Source organism: Microtus pennsylvanicus, chromosome 2 (assembly GCF_037038515.1).
Source record: "Microtus pennsylvanicus isolate mMicPen1 chromosome 2, mMicPen1.hap1, whole genome shotgun sequence".
NCBI classification, from domain to species: domain Eukaryota; kingdom Metazoa; phylum Chordata; class Mammalia; order Rodentia; family Cricetidae; genus Microtus; species Microtus pennsylvanicus.
In genome coordinates, this window is record NC_134580.1 from 11,275,970 (window position 1) to 11,297,608 (window position 21,639).

General features: G+C 47.8%; 1 protein-coding gene across 3 annotated transcripts; it reads right to left on the minus strand.

Moving 5' to 3' along the window:
* Window positions 1–75: 75 nt before the first annotated feature.
* Window positions 76–16,388, minus strand: LOC142843173 (cytochrome P450 2D4-like). 3 transcript variants are annotated; one of them, XM_075960121.1, is made up of 12 exons: window positions 16,189–16,368; window positions 7,743–7,820; window positions 7,403–7,556; window positions 5,468–5,705; window positions 4,185–4,356; window positions 3,852–4,004; window positions 3,621–3,781; window positions 3,093–3,269; window positions 2,805–2,946; window positions 2,420–2,607; window positions 1,860–2,001; window positions 76–1,764 (listed from the first exon to the last, which is right to left on the minus strand). In XM_075960121.1, exons 4-12 carry the CDS (start codon window positions 5,654–5,656, stop codon window positions 1,586–1,588), a joined length of 1,503 nt encoding a protein of 500 aa, XP_075816236.1. In that variant the 5' UTR covers window positions 5,657–5,705; window positions 7,403–7,556; window positions 7,743–7,820; window positions 16,189–16,368; the 3' UTR covers window positions 76–1,585. The 3 variants fall into 3 exon arrangements, with proteins under 3 accessions (XP_075816236.1, XP_075816235.1, XP_075816238.1); XM_075960120.1 differs by lacking the exon at window positions 7,743–7,820 and having other exon boundaries at window positions 16,189–16,388; XM_075960123.1 differs by lacking the exons at window positions 7,403–7,556; window positions 7,743–7,820.
* Window positions 16,389–21,639: the final 5,251 nt, after the last annotated feature.

Here is a 21,639-nt window from a genome sequence, read left to right on the forward strand (position 1 = left end):
AGCCATCTCTCCAGCCCCAAACATTTAGAAATATTGTGGGGGTATCCACTAGAGAAGACTGCTCAGACACAGGTCTAAGCCAATAGAAAGTCTTTATTAGCCGGCTGGTAACTACACTAAGTGTTCAGGATCCCAGTGCAGTCCTGAGTTTTTCTAAGGGTGAGCTTTTTTTTCTTTTTTAAGAAAAATAAACATATCCTGGATTGACAAATATCAGTTAATAAGAAGAGTTAGCCAGAAGCAAAACTACAGAAGCCAAAAAAGCAAGGTTAGTGCATTTAGAGACTTTCCCAGAACTATGGGCTTCGATGGATTGGGTGTTTGCTTTCATTATGGCAAGAGGTGCTGTCAGTGTGCTGAGTTTTATGGCATGAATGGTAATTCCATCCTGGAGAAGGTTGTGCTAAGGTCTGGGGATCTACTAAGGTCTGGGAGCCTGTTACAACACAGAGCTTGCTGGTTCTACCAAGCTTTGTCTCACCTTCTCACTGTGCAGGGGCCTGGACACCAGTAACCCTGATGGGTCATAGTGGTGACTAAGAAGCTTGGGAGGTAACCCATACTGGACACCAATAAAGTGTTTTAAGGAAGCAGCTGGTCCCTGATGACTAACCTTGGGCACTTAACCTGGCATATCATTTCCAGCCTTCCTGACTTCTCTGCAGCTCTAGAATGTCATGGAAGTTAGGCAGTAGCTGTGATGATGCTCATTGAGCAGTTAGCCTCAGCTGTGTGGCAGGTGGAAGGGGGTCTGAAATGGGGGCTTCTAGGAGGAATCCTGCCTTCCCTTCTGTGTAACTGACACTGTCACCTATCAGCAGTCCTTTCTGGCTCTGCTTCCAGGTGTTGGCATCTATGTACAAACATTATCAATTTGTGATTGAGGAAGGTCATTGGCTAATAAAAAACTGCTTGGTCCTGATGAGTTAGAACATAGGTGGGTATAGTAAACAGAACAGAATGCTGGGAGGAGGAGGAAGTGAGCTCAGACTCAATAGCTCTCCTCTCTGGAGCAGATGCGATGAAGCTCTGACCCAGGATGGACGTAGGCTAGAATCTTCCCTGTAAGTGCACCTCAGTGCTACACACATTAATAGAAATGGGCCTGGCAGTGTTTAAATGAATACAGTTTGTGTGTTGTTATTTTGGGGTATAAGCTAGCTGGTGGCTGGGAGCCGGGCTGTGGGAAAAGGCCCACAGCTCATACAACAGAATGGTGCCCAACGTGGGGCTCAAACCCACGACCCTGGGATTAAGAGTCTCATGCTCTACCAACTGAGCTAGCCAGGCAGGAGCCAGGGCGGCCGGAACGCAGCCCTGCCGCTCCTTCAACAAATTTGGGTGAGAAAAGTGAGGGTTGGGGGGAAAAGGTAGGGGTAGGTATCATTCTCTGAGGTTCAACAGACCAGCCCTTCCCATGGGGTCACATGGTCATGTAAGAATAAGTAGGGAGTTGTGAATGTCCACGGGAGCCTACCCAGATCTCATTCCAGCCTGGAGATCTCATGGGGATGGTTTAGTTCTGAGTAAAATGATTTATTGCACATTAGGACCTCAGCAGGGCAGTGAGATTTTGTCCTTCCTCTTAGCGGGGAAAAGCACAGAGCTGGTACAGGGATGGGGCTGTCATACCCCTGAAGACTCCATGGTCGCTGGGTTGGGGTTGTCCAGCAGGCACTGAGAAGTTAAAGCGCTGCAGAAGGCAGGTGAAGAAGAGGAAGAGCTCCATGCGGGCCAGGGGCTCTCCCAGGCAAGCTCGGCGGCCTGTGGGTGGGAGAGGGACTCAGTCAGACAGGGGTCTGGCCTCACAATTCAGGGCATTCTGGGAAATGGGAGGGAAACCAGGTACCCCACAGGACCTGCTGAGAATGGCATGAAGGCCTCATGTTTCACAAAGTGGCCCTGGGCATCCAGGAAGTGTTCAGGATGGAATTGGAGGGGCTTCTCCCAGATAGTCTCATCCTTCAGCACTGAGGACAGGTTGGTGATGAGGGTCGTCCCCTGGCAGGAGGCACACAGTGTGAACATGAACCGGGACAGGGACACTATGATCACATGTACAGTCTCTACCTCAAATACTTAATCCTTTCATGCAACCTCAGCTCTAGAAGCTTCTTAGCGCTCTCTTTGATACTAAGACAGGGATATGTGACAGGTGGCATAGGTCTAAACACTGTCGCCTATACTTGTAGGTAGTGACTGCTACAACCACCCCAGCCATGTTTTAGCTTGCTCGATTTTCTAGCTAGGGTTCTGCTGTACAGTTCTTGTTACTGTTCCACTTCCCATACTCACCAGGGAAAGTTGGTACTGTGCAGTTGAGAATGGACTGCCTAGATTCCAGTCCTTCTCAACTGGACAGCTCAGGCCACCAGCTGGCTGATAACACTGACTGGACATTGGAGGGCCGCAGGCCTACCTTAGGGATAAGGAAGCCCTGCAATTCAATGTCACGAGATGTCTTGTGAGGCGCTCCAAGTGGGAGGATGTCACCAAATCGCTGCACCTCATGAATGACAGCATTGGTGTAGGGCATGCGGGCCTGGTCTGCCATCTCTGGACACCGCGCCTGCCCTATGACTTCATCGATCTCCTGTTGGACATGGCCTGGAGAAACAGCATCTCCCCGGTTAAGGAGCCCCAGGCAGATGCCCCTTGTCCCTTTACTACCTCTGTGTGAAGGGCTGGGTCTATAGGAGAAAGATGGCTGTCACCCTTGCTGGAGTCTGGGTCAAGTGTCCCAGGTGAGCTTAAGGGGTGTGCCTCACCCCTCCTCCTTTCTTCCCAGCCCCAGCCAGACTCACTCTGCACATCCGGGTGCAGGATCATGAGCAGCAGGGCCCAGGACAGCGTGATAGAAGTGGTTACCATTCCTGCCATGAAGAGGTCAGCCACCACCATACGCAGGTTCTCATCATTGAAGCTGCTCTCAGGTTTTCCCTTGGCCTGAGCAAGGCATAAATGGTAGACTCAGTGGGGAGAGGTAGACCCTCAGTGGCCTCCCATTGTCCCCAAGCAAACTAGGTGCTGAGTCACTTGGGGATACACTGGACATCAGCCCACAGCCCCTGGCCCCATCTCTTGCCAATCACCTTCTCCACCTCTGCCAGGAAGGCATCAGTCAGGTCTCGGGGTGGCTGGGTAGGGTCCCGGGTCATCTTGTGCTCAGTTAGCAGTTCATCCTGCAGGGCCATGAAGGCCTTTTTTCCAGAGAAGACCTTGTCAGGCAGCCCTGGGATGTTCAGGAGCACCGGGATCCCATTCAGGAGCTGTGAACAACAGAGAGGATCAATAGAGGGATCTGGGTGCTCCCTGTGCTGTGCTTTCCTAGAACAGCCTTGTTCCCAGACTCCTGCAGGATGAACTAGTGACGTAGTCCCTCCCAGTGTGAGTCTCTAAACTTCCTGTTTGCCCTGAGCTTCCAGAAGGGCTATCATACTGCGGAAATTGCAGGCTTGTGTGCCTTCCACAGGTACTCAGCATTTCCAAGCACTTGTCCCCAGTCTATCCTCTCCCCTCCCATTGAAGTTGCCTAGCTCCTCCCAAATGCCCTCTCCCAGTCACTCCTGCATGTTGATCATCTTCCTGAGAGGCCCCACTGTATGTAGTTTTCTGGGTACCATGGACAGGAAGCCAGATTCCTGGTCAATAGTATCTTTCAACAAGTTCAGAAGCCTGATGAAGCGTGGGTCATCATACTCAAATCGGCACGCATAGAGGAGGGATGCGATCACATTGCACACTGCTTTGTCCAATAGGGCGTTAGGGCTGAAAGGGTGTCCTGTGAGTGGAAATGCCGGTCAGGGTGTTTGCTGTCTATCCACACTGGTACCCACCAATCCATCACCTACCATTGTAGTTGGTGAAGGCAGCACAGAGGCATCTGGCCTCCTCGGTCACCCACTGCTCCAGTGACTTCTTGCCCAGGCCAAAGTGACGAAAGGTGGACACAGAGAAGCGTCGCTGCTGACGCCAGGCAGACCCGTACTGTGCTTGGAGTACACCTGGAGGACCGCACCGAGGCCTGAGAACCTCGTCCTCTAAGATCCTCTGTCCATCCTGTCTGCCTTTGCTGTCTTTTCCCTGTGCCTGTCCCTCCCCCACAGTTGGTCCCAAACTGTCTTTAATCCCCGAACCCTCTCCAGTTTCCATTTCCCACCACGTTTGTCATATTCTGCATTTGCCTTGAGAACGCGGTCCAAAGCCCACGTGGTCACTGCTATGCAGTAGTGGCCGGTCAGCAGTATCCTCGCTGTGTTTCACCAGTGCTTCACGCAGGGCTGTCAGTCCATTTAGGACAACCACTGGCTCAAAGGCCAGCTGTAGGCTGAACAGGTCCCCAAAGCGGCATCGCAGCTGTAGGCAAGGAGTCAGTGCATTACTGGCAAGCCTGGATCCCTGTGCTTAGCTGTACTGATAGGACCTGGCAGGGCGGTCCAGTAGTGAGTCTCACAGAAGGATGAAATCTGGTATTATTTGTCTAGGGAGTCACCTACAACTCTTTATCGTCCCTGCACCATGATCTTGCTAGTGCCACACATGCCAACTGATGTACTAGCATCCCCATGTCTAGATGAGGAAACTAAGACTCATGGGTGTTAGTAAGGAGCCCGAGAATCTGAACTAGCAAAAGGACGGAAACAGTAGCTGCACCTCTCTCAACTTTGATTTCCTGACAGAAACACTTGTTCAGGATCATGGCCTCTCCCACATTCTCAAAACATTTCCATCTGGAAGGATGAAAAGGAATGTGAGACCTATATAACTCGATTTTCCTTTTATTTTTATTGCGTGTTCGTGCGTGTGTGTGCATTTTTGAGCCAAGGTCTCAGTATGTAGTCAGGGCTGTCTAGGAACTAGCTATGTGGACCACGCTGGTGTTGAACTCAGAGATTTACTTGGGATTAGAGATCTGTACCACTGTATTGGGCTTTCATTCCTTTAAAGATTTTAGAGTTTGTTTTTGAAACATTCTCATTTTGTATCATGGGCTAGCCTGGAACTCAATATGATAGACCAGGCTTGCTTAGAATGCAAATAAATATGTCTGCCTTTGCCTTCCAAGTACTGGGATTAGAGGCATGCATCACCGTGACACCTGGCTCTCAAGTTTTGGTTTTAGAGATAGTGTCATTATGTAGCTTAAGGTGGCCTGGAATTCATAACCCACCTGCCTTAGTCTCCCAATTGCAGGCATGCTGGAATTAGGATGCAGCCCCAGCACCACCACCACCCACTATATTCTGTCATGTTCACTAGATCTCAGATTGGCTGTTAGGTCCCATCCCACCTCCTGGCCGTTGCCTTTGGGAAGTTCAGGGTGTCCTCAAGTCCTGCACCACTCTCCGCAATGGAAGGAAGCCTCTTCACTTGCTTTGTCCTGTGGACCAGCTCCTGTGCAGCAGGAAGTTGCACTACCACCCACTGTGTTCTGATGACCTCTCCTGACCTCCAACAATTCCCTTACCTTTTGGAAGCCTGCTGGCATATTCTGGAAGTCCACCTGCAGCAGGTTCCCAAGCACAGGCAATGGCATAGGGCCTGGTGGATAGCGGGCAGTCCAGCGGTGGCGCCGGTGCATTAGGTCCACCAGAAGCAGGAAGATGACCAAGAATATGGCCACGGACCACAGCTCAGCCCCAGTCAGCAGCCCCATGCCTGCCCCTATGCTGTCTGGAAACACTTCTTGGTCCTCACTCCAGCCCCTAGGACCAGGAAAAACAGTATTATCACATGCTTGGCACTCTCCTGGCCTGGGCTGGTCCTTTAGAGAGGAGCCAATGCTGCCCTTTGTCCTCTGCTTTCTAGCCAAGCTGCTGTGTTATCAGTTCAGAGGCCAAGGCAGGCCAGGGGCAGGGTAGCCTTAGAGGTACCGCCCTCTAGGTTTTTAACAGCTTGTGTAGGGGACGGGGACAGAAACCTGGGGAAACCATGTAAGCTTAGCATGCTGCTTGTGCTTATCTGGGTACTGGGTCCTTTGTGGGCAGGTCTCCCCTGCTCAGACACTTGGTTAAGAGGAGGTATATAGACAACAGAACTTAGAGAGGCTTGGAGTGTTGCCTCAGTCTGGAGTGGGACTTTCCTGGAGGCTTCATTGGAGGACTTGGTTGGCAGTGGGTGAGCAGCCTGAATGGCACAGCAGGACACTTGGCTGTGGGGCCAGGAGCCTGGTATGGTGAGTGAGGGGCACTGGGAAGAGGGCAATAGCTGATCTCTGATATCAGTGCATCAAGTCCTCGAGGAGCAGGAAGCTGGTCAAGGTCAGGCTACAGAAAGTTTCCCTGACCAGCAGCCCACCCCAGGGATGCCAGGGCACACACGCAGCCTTCCACAGTTCATATACCTGGCACAGGTAGGATGCTTATCACATTCTCGGCATTTGAACATCTGGGGCTTTATCCTTCTAAAGGAGCAGAGATGCCCTTTGTCCTCACTTTGAGTCAAGCTGCTACATTGTCTGTGCAGCCAGAAGAAGCACGCAGGGTAGGACAGAGGAAGGGGCAGCTACACAGCCTGTTCCCTTTCTTTCCCTCTCTAGGTACTTCCAAGGACTGGAACCACCCTCTGCCCCCAGGCACCCTTTTCTTGTTTGTTTGTTTGTTTGGTTTTTGGTTTTTTGGTTTTTCGAGACAGTTTCTCTGTCGTTTTGGAGCCTGTCCTGGAACTAGCTCTTGTAGACCAGGCTGGTCTCGAACTCACAGAGATCCGCCTGCCTCTGCTGGGATTAAAGGCGTGCGCCACCACGGCCCGGCCCAGTCACCCTTTTACAAACTCTAGTCTACAACATCTCTAGTCACTTCTGGAGGGACAGTGTCTCTCCTGCCTCTAACTGCCATTAGGAACCAGATGCTAATGCACGTACTGGCTTTGGGGGAGCCTAGGCAGTTTGGATGCTCACCTTAGGAGACCTGGATAGAGGTGGGCGGTCCTTGGGCTTCCCACAGGTCAGGGAACCCTGATTGCTCTTCGAGCAGATGAGGGAGGGTGACTTGATTGGGGGAGGGGGAGGGAAATGGGAGGCGGTTGCGGGGAGGAGGCAGAAATCCTTAATAAATAAATTAATTAATTAAAAAAAAAAGGAACCAGATGCTAATGCTGTTGAAGGCCCTCATGGTGAGTTGCTTCTTTCCTGCTTCCAGATTTCTGCTCTTTGATAACTGTGTTAAAACTGTACAGAAATTGTTCTGGTGGAAGCTGTCCGAGGAGTTTTTATTAGTTAACTTTTCTCACATCTGTAAGGAAATACCTGTCACGAGCCAACAGGGGACCTGGGGTTTGATTTACAATCTGAGGGCACAGTCCATCATGATGGGAAACGCCTGGGGGTGGGGCATCTCAAAGCTGTGGTGGCAGGAGCATGGGACAGCCAGTCTCCAACAGTCAGTCAGCAGGAGATACACACCTTCAGATAGCAGGAGGAGATCAATAGGGATGCCCAGCTCGCTTCCTCCTTTCTCCCTTCTTATTCAATCTGTGGTACCACCAACATCCAGGTAGATCTTTTTGCCTTAGTTAAACCTCACTGGAAACTCCTTACAGAAACACTCAGGTACATCCTAAGAGATAAATGAGGTCAAGCTGAAAATTTAAATTCAGTACCACAGAGTTCCTTGGAATTTCTTATACACAGAGATTATTGGCTTCATCAAAAAAAAAATTTTTTTTTCGAGACAGGGTTTCTCTGTGTGTAGCCCTGGCTGTCCTGGAAATATTTCTGTATACCAGGCTGGCCTTGAACTCACAGAGATCTGGCCGCCTCTGCCTCTGCTTCCCGAGATGAGAGGTGTCTGCCAGCTGCTTCATCATATTTTTAACTGGGCCTGCACGACAAAGAAGTTGGTCAACATAAAGGTTTCTGGATCACTACCCTCCCTCTTCATTCTTAATTGCTGCTGCTCAGGTCATTGTCTCTATGCTTACTGACTCTTACTTCTGACTACTCAGATCTGCTCTTGAGTTACCGAAGGGATTTTCAGTTTGATTATTGTCATTTTCAACTACAGAATTTCTTTTGGTCTCTGTTCTTAGTTTCTGTCTCATTACTGGTATTTGTTAATACTTCAGTTTTTTAAATTTTTTTATGAGTATAGGTGAATGCTGGCAGGTATCTGTGTACCTTGTACATGCCTGGTGCCTGCAAAGGCCAGAAGAGAACATTGGGTCCCCTGGACCTGGAGTTGCAGACAGTTGTGAACTTGCATGTGGGTGCTGGGAATTGAACCTGGGTCCTCTGGAAGAGCAGTCAGGGCTCTTAACCACAGAGCCATCTCTCCAGCCCCAATCTTTTACTTTTGAAAGACATCTTTTAGCATTTTGAACAGATTTCAGTGAGCTGATTTGAAGTCTTCATCCAGCGCCTTCAGTGTCAGGGATAGTCTGCACTCACTGTGTATGGACTATTCGTTCTGTCTCTTTGGCCTGTCTCATTATTTTGAAACTGGACATTTCAAGCACTACAGTGTGGTTACTCTGCACACAAGATTGTTACTTGGGGTTTTGTTTCTTTGACAAATAAGTTTTAAGAGAAACACTTAAAAGGATAAAAAGATTTATTTTGGCGGATAGATATTTGGTGATAGTCTCACTCCATGTCAACCTGCTTCATTGCTAAGGGGCTGTGGCCAGACAGAGCATACAGTATTGAGAACAGACAGACAGAGCATACAGTATTGAGAACAGACAGAGCATACAGTATTGAGAACAGACAGCAGAGCATACAGTATTGAGAACAGACAGACAGAGCATACAGTATTGAGAACAGACAGACAGAGCATACAGTATTGAGAACAGACAGAGCATACAGTATTGAGAACAGACAGACAGAGCATACAGTATTGAAAACAGACAGCAGAGCATACAGTATTGAGAACAGACAGACAGAGCATACAGTATTGAGAACAGACAGCAGAGCATACAGTATTGAGAACAGACAGAGCATACAGTATTGAGAACAGACAGACAGAGCATACAGTATTGAGAACAGACAGACAGAGCATACAGTATTGAGAACAGACAGAGCATACAGTATTGAGAACAGACAGACAGAGCATACAGTATTGAGAACAGACAGCAGAGCATACAGTATTGAGAACAGACAGAGCATACAGTATTGAGAACAGACAGACAGAGCATACAGTATTGAGAACAGACAGACAGAGCATACAGTATTGAGAACAGACAGAGCATACAGTATTGAGAACAGACAGCAGAGCATACAGTATTGAGAACAGACAGACAGAGCATACAGTATTGAGAACAGACAGACAGAGCATACAGTATTGAGAACAGACAGACAGAGCATACAGTATTGAGAACAGACAGACAGAGCATACAGTATTGAGAACAGACAGCAGAGCATACAGTATTGAGAACAGACAGAGCATACAGTATTGAGAACAGACAGACAGAGCATACAGTATTGAGAACAGACAGCAGAGCATACAGTATTGAGAACAGACAGAGCATACAGTATTGAGAACAGACAGACAGAGCATACAGTATTGAGAACAGACAGCAGAGCATACAGTATTGAGAACAGACAGAGCATACAGTATTGAGAACAGACAGACAGAGCATACAGTATTGAGAACAGACAGACAGAGCATACAGTATTGAGAACAGACAGAGCATACAGTATTGAGAACAGACAGACAGAGCATACAGTATTGAGAACAGACAGACAGAGCATACAGTATTGAGAACAGACAGACAGAGCATACAGTATTGAGAACAGACAGACAGAGCATACAGTATTGAGAACAGACAGAGCATACAGTATTGAGAACAGACAGCAGAGCATACAGTATTGAGAACAGACAGACAGAGCATACAGTATTGAGAACAGACAGACAGAGCATACAGTATTGAGAACAGACAGACAGAGCATACAGTATTGAGAACAGACAGACAGAGCATACAGTATTGAGAACAGACAGACAGAGCATACAGTATTGAGAACAGACAGACAGAGCATACAGTATTGAGAACAGACAGACAGAGCATACAGTATTGAGAACAGACAGCAGAGCATACAGTATTGAGAACAGACAGACAGAGCATACAGTATTGAGAACAGACAGAGCATACAGTATTGAGAACAGACAGACAGAGCATACAGTATTGAGAACAGACAGACAGAGCATACAGTATTGAGAACAGACAGCAGAGCATACAGTATTGAGAACAGACAGACAGAGCATACAGTATTGAAAACAGACAGCAGAGCATACAGTATTGAGAACAGACAGACAGAGCATACAGTATTGAGAACAGACAGACAGAGCATACAGTATTGAGAACAGACAGACAGAGCATACAGTATTGAGAACAGACAGACAGAGCATACAGTATTGAGAACAGACAGCAGAGCATACAGTATTGAGAACAGACAGACAGAGCATACAGTATTGAGAACAGACAGAGCATACAGTATTGAGAACAGACAGACAGAGCATACAGTATTGAGAACAGACAGACAGAGCATACAGTATTGAGAACAGACAGCAGAGCATACAGTATTGAGAACAGACAGAGCATACAGTATTGAGAACAGACAGACAGAGCATACAGTATTGAGAACAGACAGACAGAGCATACAGTATTGAGAACAGACAGACAGAGCATACAGTATTGAGAACAGACAGACAGAGCATACAGTATTGAGAACAGACAGAGCATACAGTATTGAGAACAGACAGACAGAGCATACAGTATTGAGAACAGACAGACAGAGCATACAGTATTGAGAACAGACAGAGCATACAGTATTGAGAACAGACAGACAGAGCATACAGTATTGAGAACAGACAGACAGAGCATACAGTATTGAGAACAGACAGACAGAGCATACAGTATTGAGAACAGACAGACAGAGCATACGGTATTGAGAACAGACAGACAGAGCATACAGTATTGAGAACATGTGGCAGAGAGAGTGCATCCCATGACAGCTGGGAGCCACTAGGGACAAGATGCAGCCTTCTGTGACATATCCCCAATAACTGACTACATCCAACCCAGGCCTTGATTCTGCTATGACCTCATCAATGAATTAACCCATTTATTAGACTGAAGCCCTCATGGGCCAGCTACCTCTCAGTATTACCACCACCCAGGGACTATGGCTTCAGTGCAGGGGCCTTTTAGAAGATACTTCTTGTGCAAACCTCAGGAAGATAAGGAACCCTCCTCCCCACCCTCCAAGACAGGATTTCTCTCTGTAACACTCCTGGCTGTCTTAGAACCCAATTTGTAGACCATCCTGGCTTTGAAATCACAGAGCTGTGCTGGCCTCTGCTCTAACCATGGCAGCAACAACAACAAAATCTCATGTATGGGTCAGAGAATGAAAAGTCAATGAAGAAACTCAGTAAGCCTTTGTGGTTGGGTATGGTGGGAGGTCATGAGAAACCTCCAGGTATGGAGAGGTTGAGTGACCCTAGAATGGGTACATGAAAAATCCCTCATGTGAGGGGACTGAGTGACCCTCGAGTCAAAGGATTTGCAAGACACTTCCAGTATGGGAAACTGAGCAGTTCCAGAAAAAGACAGATCTACAAGATAACCCTTGTATCTTGGGGAGAAAAAAAGATAAACGTGTTTATTTTTCCTCCTATAGCTGTATGTTCTCTGTGTTACCTGAACTTAAGACGTGTGCACGTATATGCGAGAGACCAAGTTAGACGGATTCCTGACAGGCAGGAAAGAGATGGTAAAGATGGCACACTCCTGGTTTCTGTCTCACCCTCCTGACCCAAGACAGAGGCCTAGGAGCTTGAGACAGGCCTGGCAGGGTTTTTTCTTCTGGATAGTAACACCTCCCTGCACCAGTCGACCACTTTAAGACTGGGCCAGAAAACATGAACCATTTTGTTGGGGTGTAGCATGAATAATAAAAACCCAGAGACAGATATTGGGGTTCAGGCCGATGATCAGAAAAGCAAAGCAGTCAAGCCACTAGAGAAGTCTTGCCTCTGCCAAGGCTGGGTGACTGCAGAGAGCTGAACCTCTACCTTGTCCTGTTTGATATTCCCCTTTAGTACTGGGATTAAAGCGCTGACTCCCTAGTACTGGGATTAAAGGAGTGAGCCATCACCACCTGGATCTGTTTCTGCATGGATCTTGTGAAGCCCAGGGTGGCCTTGAACTCAACAGAGATCCGTCTGCCTCTGTCTCTCAAATCCTGGGATTAAATGTGTTTGACACCACGGCCTGGCCTCTGGTGGCTTAGTTTTACCTTTTGATCTTCAGGCAAGCTTTATTTATTAAAACATATATAAAATATCACTATATTGGGGTGGACTTTTAGGCGGTGTGGCTGCTTTTAACTCATTCCTGTTCCTTGTAAGTAACCCTTCACCCCATATGCCTCTTAGTAACTCCAGTAAAAAAGCATTAGTTTATCACACTGTGGTGGTGTTACTTTGGTCTGAAGTGTGTGTGTGTGTGTGTATGAGTTGCATTTCCCCAGGAAAAGTCTGTTATTCAACAGCTCTTCAGGAGGAATGCCAGAAAACTGCAGGTCCAGGGCAGTGACCACTGATGGTATAGGGAATTAGGAGGTCATGATTAAGGACTTGCCTCCCAGCCAGAGCTTCAGTGCATGGATGTGCATGACATTGTTCAGAGCCAATTTCTCAGAAGAGTCAAGGAGCACAGGTACTATGAACTGAGCCAGTGGACAAGCATGTAGCTTGGCTGGACTCCTGTGTGGTGTCTCCCCATCCCACAGGTCCTGTTTCAGTCTGCCACATGCTACTCATCGAACTGGATGACCAAAAGCCAGGCCAGACAGCTTCCATCCCTGTACAGCTTGAGTAGTTGGCAATTGCTAGTAATTGCACACTGTAGAGAAAGCTCCCAGGCCTTCTATCTCACTTAGTCATCAAAATTTAAAGAAAAAAATTCTGCAATTTTCCTAGTGACCCAGACCCCTCACTGTCGACTCCAGCCCCACTAGAATGAAGATCATATTTCTTTGTACCATCTGCACAAGTTTGCAAGTCAGTGAGTTTGACATTAGCTTTCTGTTCTACTCCTAACCTAAAAAGCTCACAGCCCCTCAGGCAGATTATGGCTGTCTGAAACCAAGATACTTTCCACTGGCCTTTTATGAAAATGCCTTTGTTTGTGGGCAAAGATCCAAACAGGAAGAACACATCCTTTGTTGAATTACAATCAACCTCGCTGAGTAGAAATCACAGCGCCTAGGGAGAGCGCACAAGTTTCCCTCTCTGTCCTCCCCCCACCCTCTCTGTTGTTTCCGGACCACCGCATTATTTGGCAACCTTGCAGAAGTCACTTAGGAGCTCTGGCTGCTTCCCTAGCTGTGAGAACCATGTCTGTGCTGTTGTCTCCCTGGATGACAAGTAAGAATGTCCAAGTGGGTACACAGCACATACACACTGCACACAATCCCTGTCTGTCCCTGCAAACAGTGAGGCTGTTGTTCTTTATTCACTAAATCCCCCTGAAATAATAACATTCAAGATGACCCCTGCACTCTAATCTAGCTATGTCACCTGTCCTGGTCTCTTTCTCTTTGAAGGAAAAATTCAAACATAGGAACTAGATTCGGATTTGAGGGGATTAGCATTTATTGAAAACGTTACTTCACACACAGAATTTTGACCAAACAGACATGACACCTGCTTAAAGTAGCAATGCTGTACCACCCAACAGGTTGACCAAACAGAAGGATTATAGCACCCACGGATCAGGAAACCCCACGATAGTCACATGAAATGTGTTTGGGAAGATGATCCAGTATCGCCAAAATGCATCATGACTGCTTTCATGAAAAGGGTCAGGATGCCATTGGCATTTCTGCCATGTTGCATGGTCTCCCGTTGCTGTTGCTATTCTGGAGCCAAGGGAAAATGGATGAAACGCACACAGCAGACACAGGTCTTTGCCTGGCTAAGTGTCGTTTCTCACCTATCACAGATGTGACCAGCGAAACTCTGAGCAGGAACCTCCGTCAAAATGACAGAGTGGGACCTCCTGTGTGGTCTGTCAACCCTGACCCTAGGCAGTATGATCCTGGGATCCTCCTTTTAAACCCCAGAGCTTTGTCTGGACAGGCAGTGACAATACACAGCAGAGCACCGGCTCAGGAGTGGGTGAGCATCTTCCCTGAGGGAGCAGCGCTGCTGGAGGAGAGGGGGATGGGCCTCCTTCTTCTGTGCAGCTCTTTACTCCAGTCCCCCAGAAAGAGAATGACTGAGGGAGAACTCTGACAGGACAGACAGAGGGACAGAAGTCTGTGCGGTGTCCTAGAAACTGGAGCACTTCATTTCACTAGTCTGTTTCTGAGTACTCTTGTGGGATACAAGGCCTTTTTTAGCAAAGCTCAAAACAGGTCCTCTTCTCCCCACAGTAGGACCACAGTCTTCCATTGTGCACCCCTGAGTGCTGCCTTCTCAAAGGCCCGTCTACTTTCAGGACATAGGCAGCAGAATAAATGTCAGGACGCTAACTGCCAAATACCCCCAAACTGTGTCCTCTATGCGTAAAAAGACAGCCTTCCCTTTGAACAGCGTTTCTGACCGTGGAGACAAATTTCACAGGGTACGTCTCTTCTCTCTCACACACACATCTGAATAGGGTGAGGGGTTTGTAGCTGAGCAAGGAAGTATTGGACTCATGCTCTCAAAGTCATAACCTCTAATTCATCACCAGCAAGGTCTTGCCAGCTGTGCCCTAGAGCTTAGAAGTCAGGCATGTAACCAGCAGGTTCACACCGGGTGAGCGAACAGCATAAAGGTCTAACAGAGCACAGGCCGGTGGCCACTGCAGTCACTGCCAACACGGTCAGCTGAGGCTTTGGAAAATGTTCCATTCAGTCCCTCGGGAAGCATTTTGTTCCATAAGAGTTATTCCAAAACGTTTTGTTCTTTGAAGCATTATTTGCACACTCCATGTCTGTCCTTAGGATCAAGCTAAATGGTGGGCAGCTGCTTTTAGAGCCTCCTCGGAGCCCCAGTTCAACTCTTTCCAGATGCCGTGGGCACAGCCCTGCAGAAAAAACCAAAATCTCCAACCCTTTCACATCCTCGGGGCTGGGAGGAAGAAATACTTTAAAAACACCTGGTAGCTTACTTGTAATCTCGGCATTTGGGGGCCTGAGGCAGGAGGATTGTATTGATTTTGAGGTCAACCTAGGCTTCAGTATGAGATCTGTCTCAAAAACCACAAAACAAATAACTGGAAAGGAAAGCAAATCTCTAGGACTTGAGTCATTTAGCAGGAAAGAATTCCAAGACTAGCGAGGAGACACAGGCTGGACTGTTGCAGAGGGGAGCACAGCAGTATCTGCTGCTGACTTCACATACCAACAAGACCAGGAGATAACAGTGCTAAAGTACAGCAGGATATTAATTGTGCATTCTTGTTGGTGGTCTGTGGTCGTTTCCTGTCAAATTCCTTGTATGTTTAGTGTAGAATTTCTTGTTTCTGTTTCCCTTTTCTTGTTTGTTTTGAGACAGGAACTCACTATGTAGTTCTGGCTGTCCTGGAACTCACATGCAGACATGAAGGCCAGGCTGTCCTGGAACTCAGAGTTTCTCCTGCTCCTGCCACCCGACTGCTGGGATTTTTGGCTCAGTGTAGATTTCTTTTAGTGTTTCCTAATTAATGTTAATGGGTCTTCTAAGATGGCCAGTCACTGACAACAACATTCCAGGGGCAAAGGGAAAAATCACGGCTGGAAAGGGCCCAGTCACCAGCCCCTTCTTCCTTCCCGACCTTCAGTGAACCCCAAAGGATAAGAAGCAGGGTCTTTGGAGAGAGGTCTGGTTTGCTTAGGTACTGCCTGTGTTCACAGACCCAGAATACACTCCAAAGGGAAGGTTATACAAAGGCCCAGGGTAGGGTCTCCACCCTGCTGTCTTCAGAGCAAGGTCCTCAGCCCTGAAGCCTGGCTATGCTCCTGTTCCAGGGCCCTGTGACTTCTGGGGTGAGCCCCAGGAACCTGCTCTTTATCAGACCCAGGGTGGTTCTGGCATCTTAGCCTTAGCCTGGGACAAAGGAAAATTGCTTGCTCCATCCACACTCAAGGGACAAGAGGCCCTGGGGTTCCCCTCAGCCCACTCTAACATGGAAAAGCACCCGGCCCAAAGAGGAGTGACTGCCAAGCTCTAGTGCCAAGGTCACCCCAGTTCAGGGGCTGGATGGGGGTCTGTCTCTCACCTCTTCTGCAGCAGAGTGGCAGACTCACAAGCCCAGCCTTGACAGTAGCAGGTCTGAAGCCCAGCAGAGAAGCAAAGTTTTCTGGAGCCCTGGAGGAACTGGAGGAGGAGCTCTGGGAACAAGAGTTCTGAGGAGGAGGGGTGCTGCGAGAAGCAGCAACTCTGAAGAGGAAGGCACAGGGGGAGGAAGTGGGATGCTCTGAGGAGGAGGTGACTTTTTGGGGACAAGAAACCACTCCAGGAGGTGGGAATGCTCTGAGGAGGAGGAGCCACTCGGGGAGGTGGGGGGGGGATACTCTGAGGAGGAGGAGCCACTCGGGGAGGTGTGGGGGGGAGATGCTCTGAGGAGGAGGAGCCACTCAAGGGAGGTGATGGACACTCTGAGGAGGAGGGGGAGGAGTTCCAAGGAGGGAATCCAAAATGAGGAGGAGCTCTGAGGAAGAGGCCTTAGTTTTGACAGGTCCTAGGTCAGAGCCTTGCAGTCTCTTCCAAGTACCCAGAGATCACGTGGGACTTTATAGCTTGTGCTCCCAGAGAAGCCTGGTTTACAGTTGGTCACAGATGGTTCTTGGGGACACCATGATGAGATTAACAGTTAATTCCCCGTCAGAGACTATGGAGACCAGAAGATACAGGAAAACGCATGCGAATCCTGAAGAATGTTTTGTCAAGAAAAATTATCCTTCAGGAATTAAGCAGAAAGCAAGACATTTCCAGATAAAAGCTGAAAGGAATCGGTATCAGTGGACTTGCCTTACAAGGCACGGTAGAGGGAGTTCTCCAGGCTGTAATGAAATGATGCCAGCAGTTAACTCACAGCCCCAGGAGAAATGAGCACAGGGCAGGGTAACAACACCTGGAATAAAAGTGTCAGTGTGCTTCGGGGCTGTAATTCCTTTCTTTTTGCCTGTGTGGCTGCAAACACCAATACATAAAACAATAATTACAAATCTGTGCTCACAAGTGTAAATGTGCAATCTGTGGCAATGAGAGTATAGTGTTAGAGGGACCGAGATGCAACGCACAGACGTTGTATACTACAGAAAGGAAATTGATACTCAAACAAGGGTTTTATAAGTTTAAGGTGTTGATTGCCATCTGGACGCTCACTGTCTTGGAGTGTGTATTGGGGCAGAAAGAAGCAAGATCCTGCCTCAGCAAGGTGGAAGATGAGAACCATATTCCAGAAGTTATCCTCTGACCTCTGTGTTCGCTGAGGGGCATGTCTTCCCCCATCCCATGCACACACCCTAATAGTGAGCATTAAAAGATGGTGATTTAATCCCCAAGGTAAATAATGAAAAACAAAATGTACAAACAGGAGAAGAGAACCAAAGAGGAACACTAAGAATATCAACTAAGTCCCAAAAGGCAAAGGTGTGGGAATTAAGGGGACGATAGGAGGAATGCAGAGGTAAAAATACTAAGTGGAGTAGGTACGAATCCTTGCTTGCTTTCAGTTGCTGTGTTATGAACCCTTGGACCAAAAGATACTCTGGGAGGAAAGGGATGATTTCAGATTCCACCTCCAGGTCACAGTCCATCACTGAGGGAAGTCAGGGCAGAAGCTGATGCAGAAACCATAAAGGATGCTGCATGCTAGCTGGTTCACAGGCTTGTCTTTAGCTAGTTTTCTTATCCAGCCAAGGACGTCCTAGCCGGAGAATGATGCCACCTGTGTTGGTTGGGCCTTCATATATCAATTAACAATTAAGGAGACCACAAAGAAATGCCTGCAGGTCAGTATGGCCCAGGATTCTCTCAATTGAGACTCCTTTCTCAGGTGACCCCAGACTCTTGTCAAGGTGACAGCTAAAACTGAACTAGCAGGGATTTCATCTCAGTAATTAATTGAAGATTAATTGAAGTGAACCTGAGTTAAACCCTCTTATTGAAAGCAGAGACTGATAAGTCAGTTAAGAAATGAGATCCATGTGCATGCTGGTTTCAAGAGAGCAATCAGAAAAAATGAAATGAAGAAGTTGAAACTGGAAACATCGGAAATTTGTTCAGTGCAAAAGGTAACCAAACAGAGGTGGCTGTATTGGAGTTTAATAGATGATTAAAAGTTTATGGCGGGAAGAAGATACAGAAACTGCAAATGCACAGTCACACACCACATATTGATGATGTTAGTCAAGGACAGACGGTATAGATGCTTGTATCCTATAGGATTACGTCACCAGGTGACCTCACAGCCACCTTCGTTTCTGTAAATACTCTACAGTGTCTGCTCAAGGATGCAGTGTGGAGATAATGCAGTTCTCAGACCAGTTACATCTGAAAGTGACATCTGGCTGGGTGTATGAAACAAGAGAGACCAAGTAGATGGGGTAAAAGGGAAAGTTCCCGAGGAGGAGATAGCTGTACAGTCATAGATGAGGGTTTGGTACCTGACTGTCAACAGTAGATAGAAACACCACATACAGGCTTCTTAAGGAAATTCAGGTTTGAACCAATTAGCGCAGAACTGTGAATCAGCTGGCCCTCCTAGGCAAGAGAGACACCCAGCCTCAGCATGTGCACATTTCCAAAAGCACGGGCTCATTCTCCTGGATCGATTGCATATTGAAAGCCACTTTCAATACCTTTTTAAAAACTGAAGTCTTCTGGTTTGTCATGGTAGCATATGCCTGAAATCCCAGCAGCAGGAAGGATTGCTGCAAGTTTGAGGCGATTCAGGCCAGCCTAGGCTACATAGTGAGGCTCTGTCTTTAAAAAAGTCATAAATAGGATTTCTTGTTGCTGTGGAGCCAGCCTACAAATGCATATATCAGCAGTGAAATGGAAACTAGACACGCATGCGTGAATCAGCAACAGCATTCTGTCAAACAACCAGAGGGTGGCAATGCAAATGAAATCAGACAGTAACTGGAGATCAATGGAAACAACACAATGTGCACACACCAATCACATATGCATACGGAATTCTAAGGATGCTCACGAAGGTAACTGTAAACACATGACTATAGCAGCATCATTCATAGTAGCTGAAGGAGGAAACACAGTGCCTACTGACAGCTGAGTGGATTAAAAAGACAAAAATCTGTAATCTGAGACCCCCTAGGGGATGTTTATAACGGCTCCTAGAAACAAATCATAAATACAGTTTTTTGTTTTTGCTTTTCCAGACAGGGTTTCTCTGTAACTTTGAAGCCTCTCCTTGCTCTGTAGACCTATCTGGCCTTTGAGATTCGTCTTTTTCTACCTCCCGAGTAAAGGGATTAAAGGCATGTGCCACCACTGCCGAGCAAAATACAGGGTTTTTTTTTCCCCTTAGTTTTTTAAAGACGTATTTTAGTTTAATTTATATATACCTGTACGTGTCGGTGAGACGCGTGTCTGTGTGTTTGCCACATGTTTGTGGGTGCCTAGTGTTCTGAGGCCAGAAAAGGATGCTGGATCTCCTGGAGCTAGAGTAATAGGTCTAATGAGTCCCCAACATAGGTGTAGGGGATGGAACTCAGTTCCTCTGGAAAAGCAACAAGAGCTCTTAACCTTGAGCCATCTCCCCAGGCCCTGTAGGCTATTAAAAATGTATGCACAGCTATGAGGTTTATTTTATAAGTCAGGTGAGAGGTTAATGCTAATAACTATGACAGCTATAATTTCAGTGGAATCCTCCTCTCAGATATCTCATTGCACGCACACAATATTGCACGTGATGCTGCGGGTTGATGCAAGGATGATGAGCTGGAATGAGAGTGTGGGCATTGTGACATAGCATCAGGACACCATCACCTTCCTCCTTGACCACAGGACCGTGTTACTACAGAGGCAGATCCAGTAACCCAATCCCTTATAGTGTCCCTAATAACATGAACACTTGGGACAAAGATACAATGGTGAAAAATATAAGAGATTTAGTGAGACTCCTCTGAATAGTACACAATTCCAAATCTGAGAATTGTTCATGTATGGAACTTTCCAGGTAACGCTTTTGGACCATGGTTTTCTGCTGTAATTGAAACCAGAGAAGGACGAGTTCTGGGTGAGCACCGTTCACTCGCACAGTGGACGCTCGTTCAGCTTTAAAGAGCGAGAGTGACGCCTGCTGAGCACCAAGGCGCCTTGAAGACTTAGGTCAGTCACAGACAGCCAGTGCAAGGTTGCACTCTGTCACATCACAGAAACAGACGGCGGGATGATGGGTGCTAGGGTTGGACAGAGGGGAGAATGGGGAGCTACTGTCCCGGGGTGCAGAGCTCCAGTTTTAGCAGATGAAGCGATCTCGGGAGGAATCGTGGTGGTGGCTGCACACTGGGACTGACTGATGCCCCTGAGCTGTGCTCTGCAAATGCGGAGGATGAGCTGTGGTGTGGCTCACTGGAGCTGCGGGCTGAGCATGCATAAGGCCTTGGGATCAATTCCCAACACCACGAGAACTAGAGTGGTAAGGCTGGTAAATATCAGTGATGTCTAACCAACATAAAACCAGAAAGACACACAGACAAATGCTTCAATTTGCCTTGCATGCCAAGGAGCATGGCCATGGCAGTCATGTGATCTCAGCTTGGGCATTTCTGTCCTGCACATTCCAGGACAAGTGCTTGAGTCCCTTGGGCCTGTCACTGGATGTTACCTGAGAACATGTTGGTAGCAGTGTCTCCACACAGCTGGGGCTGAAGGTCATTTGGCACCATTTATACCAGGAACTGGGTTTAGGAAAGCTGCCTCGGATTGCCCAGTTCTGACTCGGAGGGTGCGGAGACTAAGGTCAGCCAAGTGTTTCCTCCCCTAAGACATGCTCATGTCTATGGAACCCCTTATACCTCTGGACAGCGAGACTCTGTGATCGTCCCTGTGAGCATTGTCTTCAACCTGAGACAGCTGGTAGTGTGATCAACGCCTGAGCTCTGCTGTCCCTTTACCTGCTGCTGCTTTTCTTCTCTGTCCTTTCTCTGCAGCCATAACTGCGAGGACAGCAGCCGCCCAGCTCCAGGAGCCTTTCCAGGCGCTCATGCACCTCGGGACCCTGCCGATTCTTAGTGGAAGCCTATTACACCTGTCTCTGAGACCCATGGAGGCCTGAGCTCTACTTGCAGTTTGTCACCACCCGAATCACTGCTCATTGATGGCTCTTCATGGGTGACATAGGGTCAGCCATCACTCCTGAACCTCAGTCTACCTCTTTTCCCTCTCCTTCCTTCCTCTCCCCCTCCTTCTCTTTTTCCTCTCTTCATTCTCCCTCTTCCCCTCTTCCTCTAGCTCTCATTGAGTTTTATGAGGCAGAGATTCCTGGTTCTGTAGTCCAAACCAACTTAGACCTTCCTTTATGTCCCAGGATATTCATACACACGTAATCCTCTTGCTTGAGGCTTCCATGTGCTGAACCTGCAGGCTCGTGCCAACCATTTTCTCACGACATTAGCTGTCCCTTGGGGAGGGAAGAGTAGCTTGTCAAAGGCTACTGTCGTCTGATGATGCAGCAGAGGCACGGATTGAGGTTGGA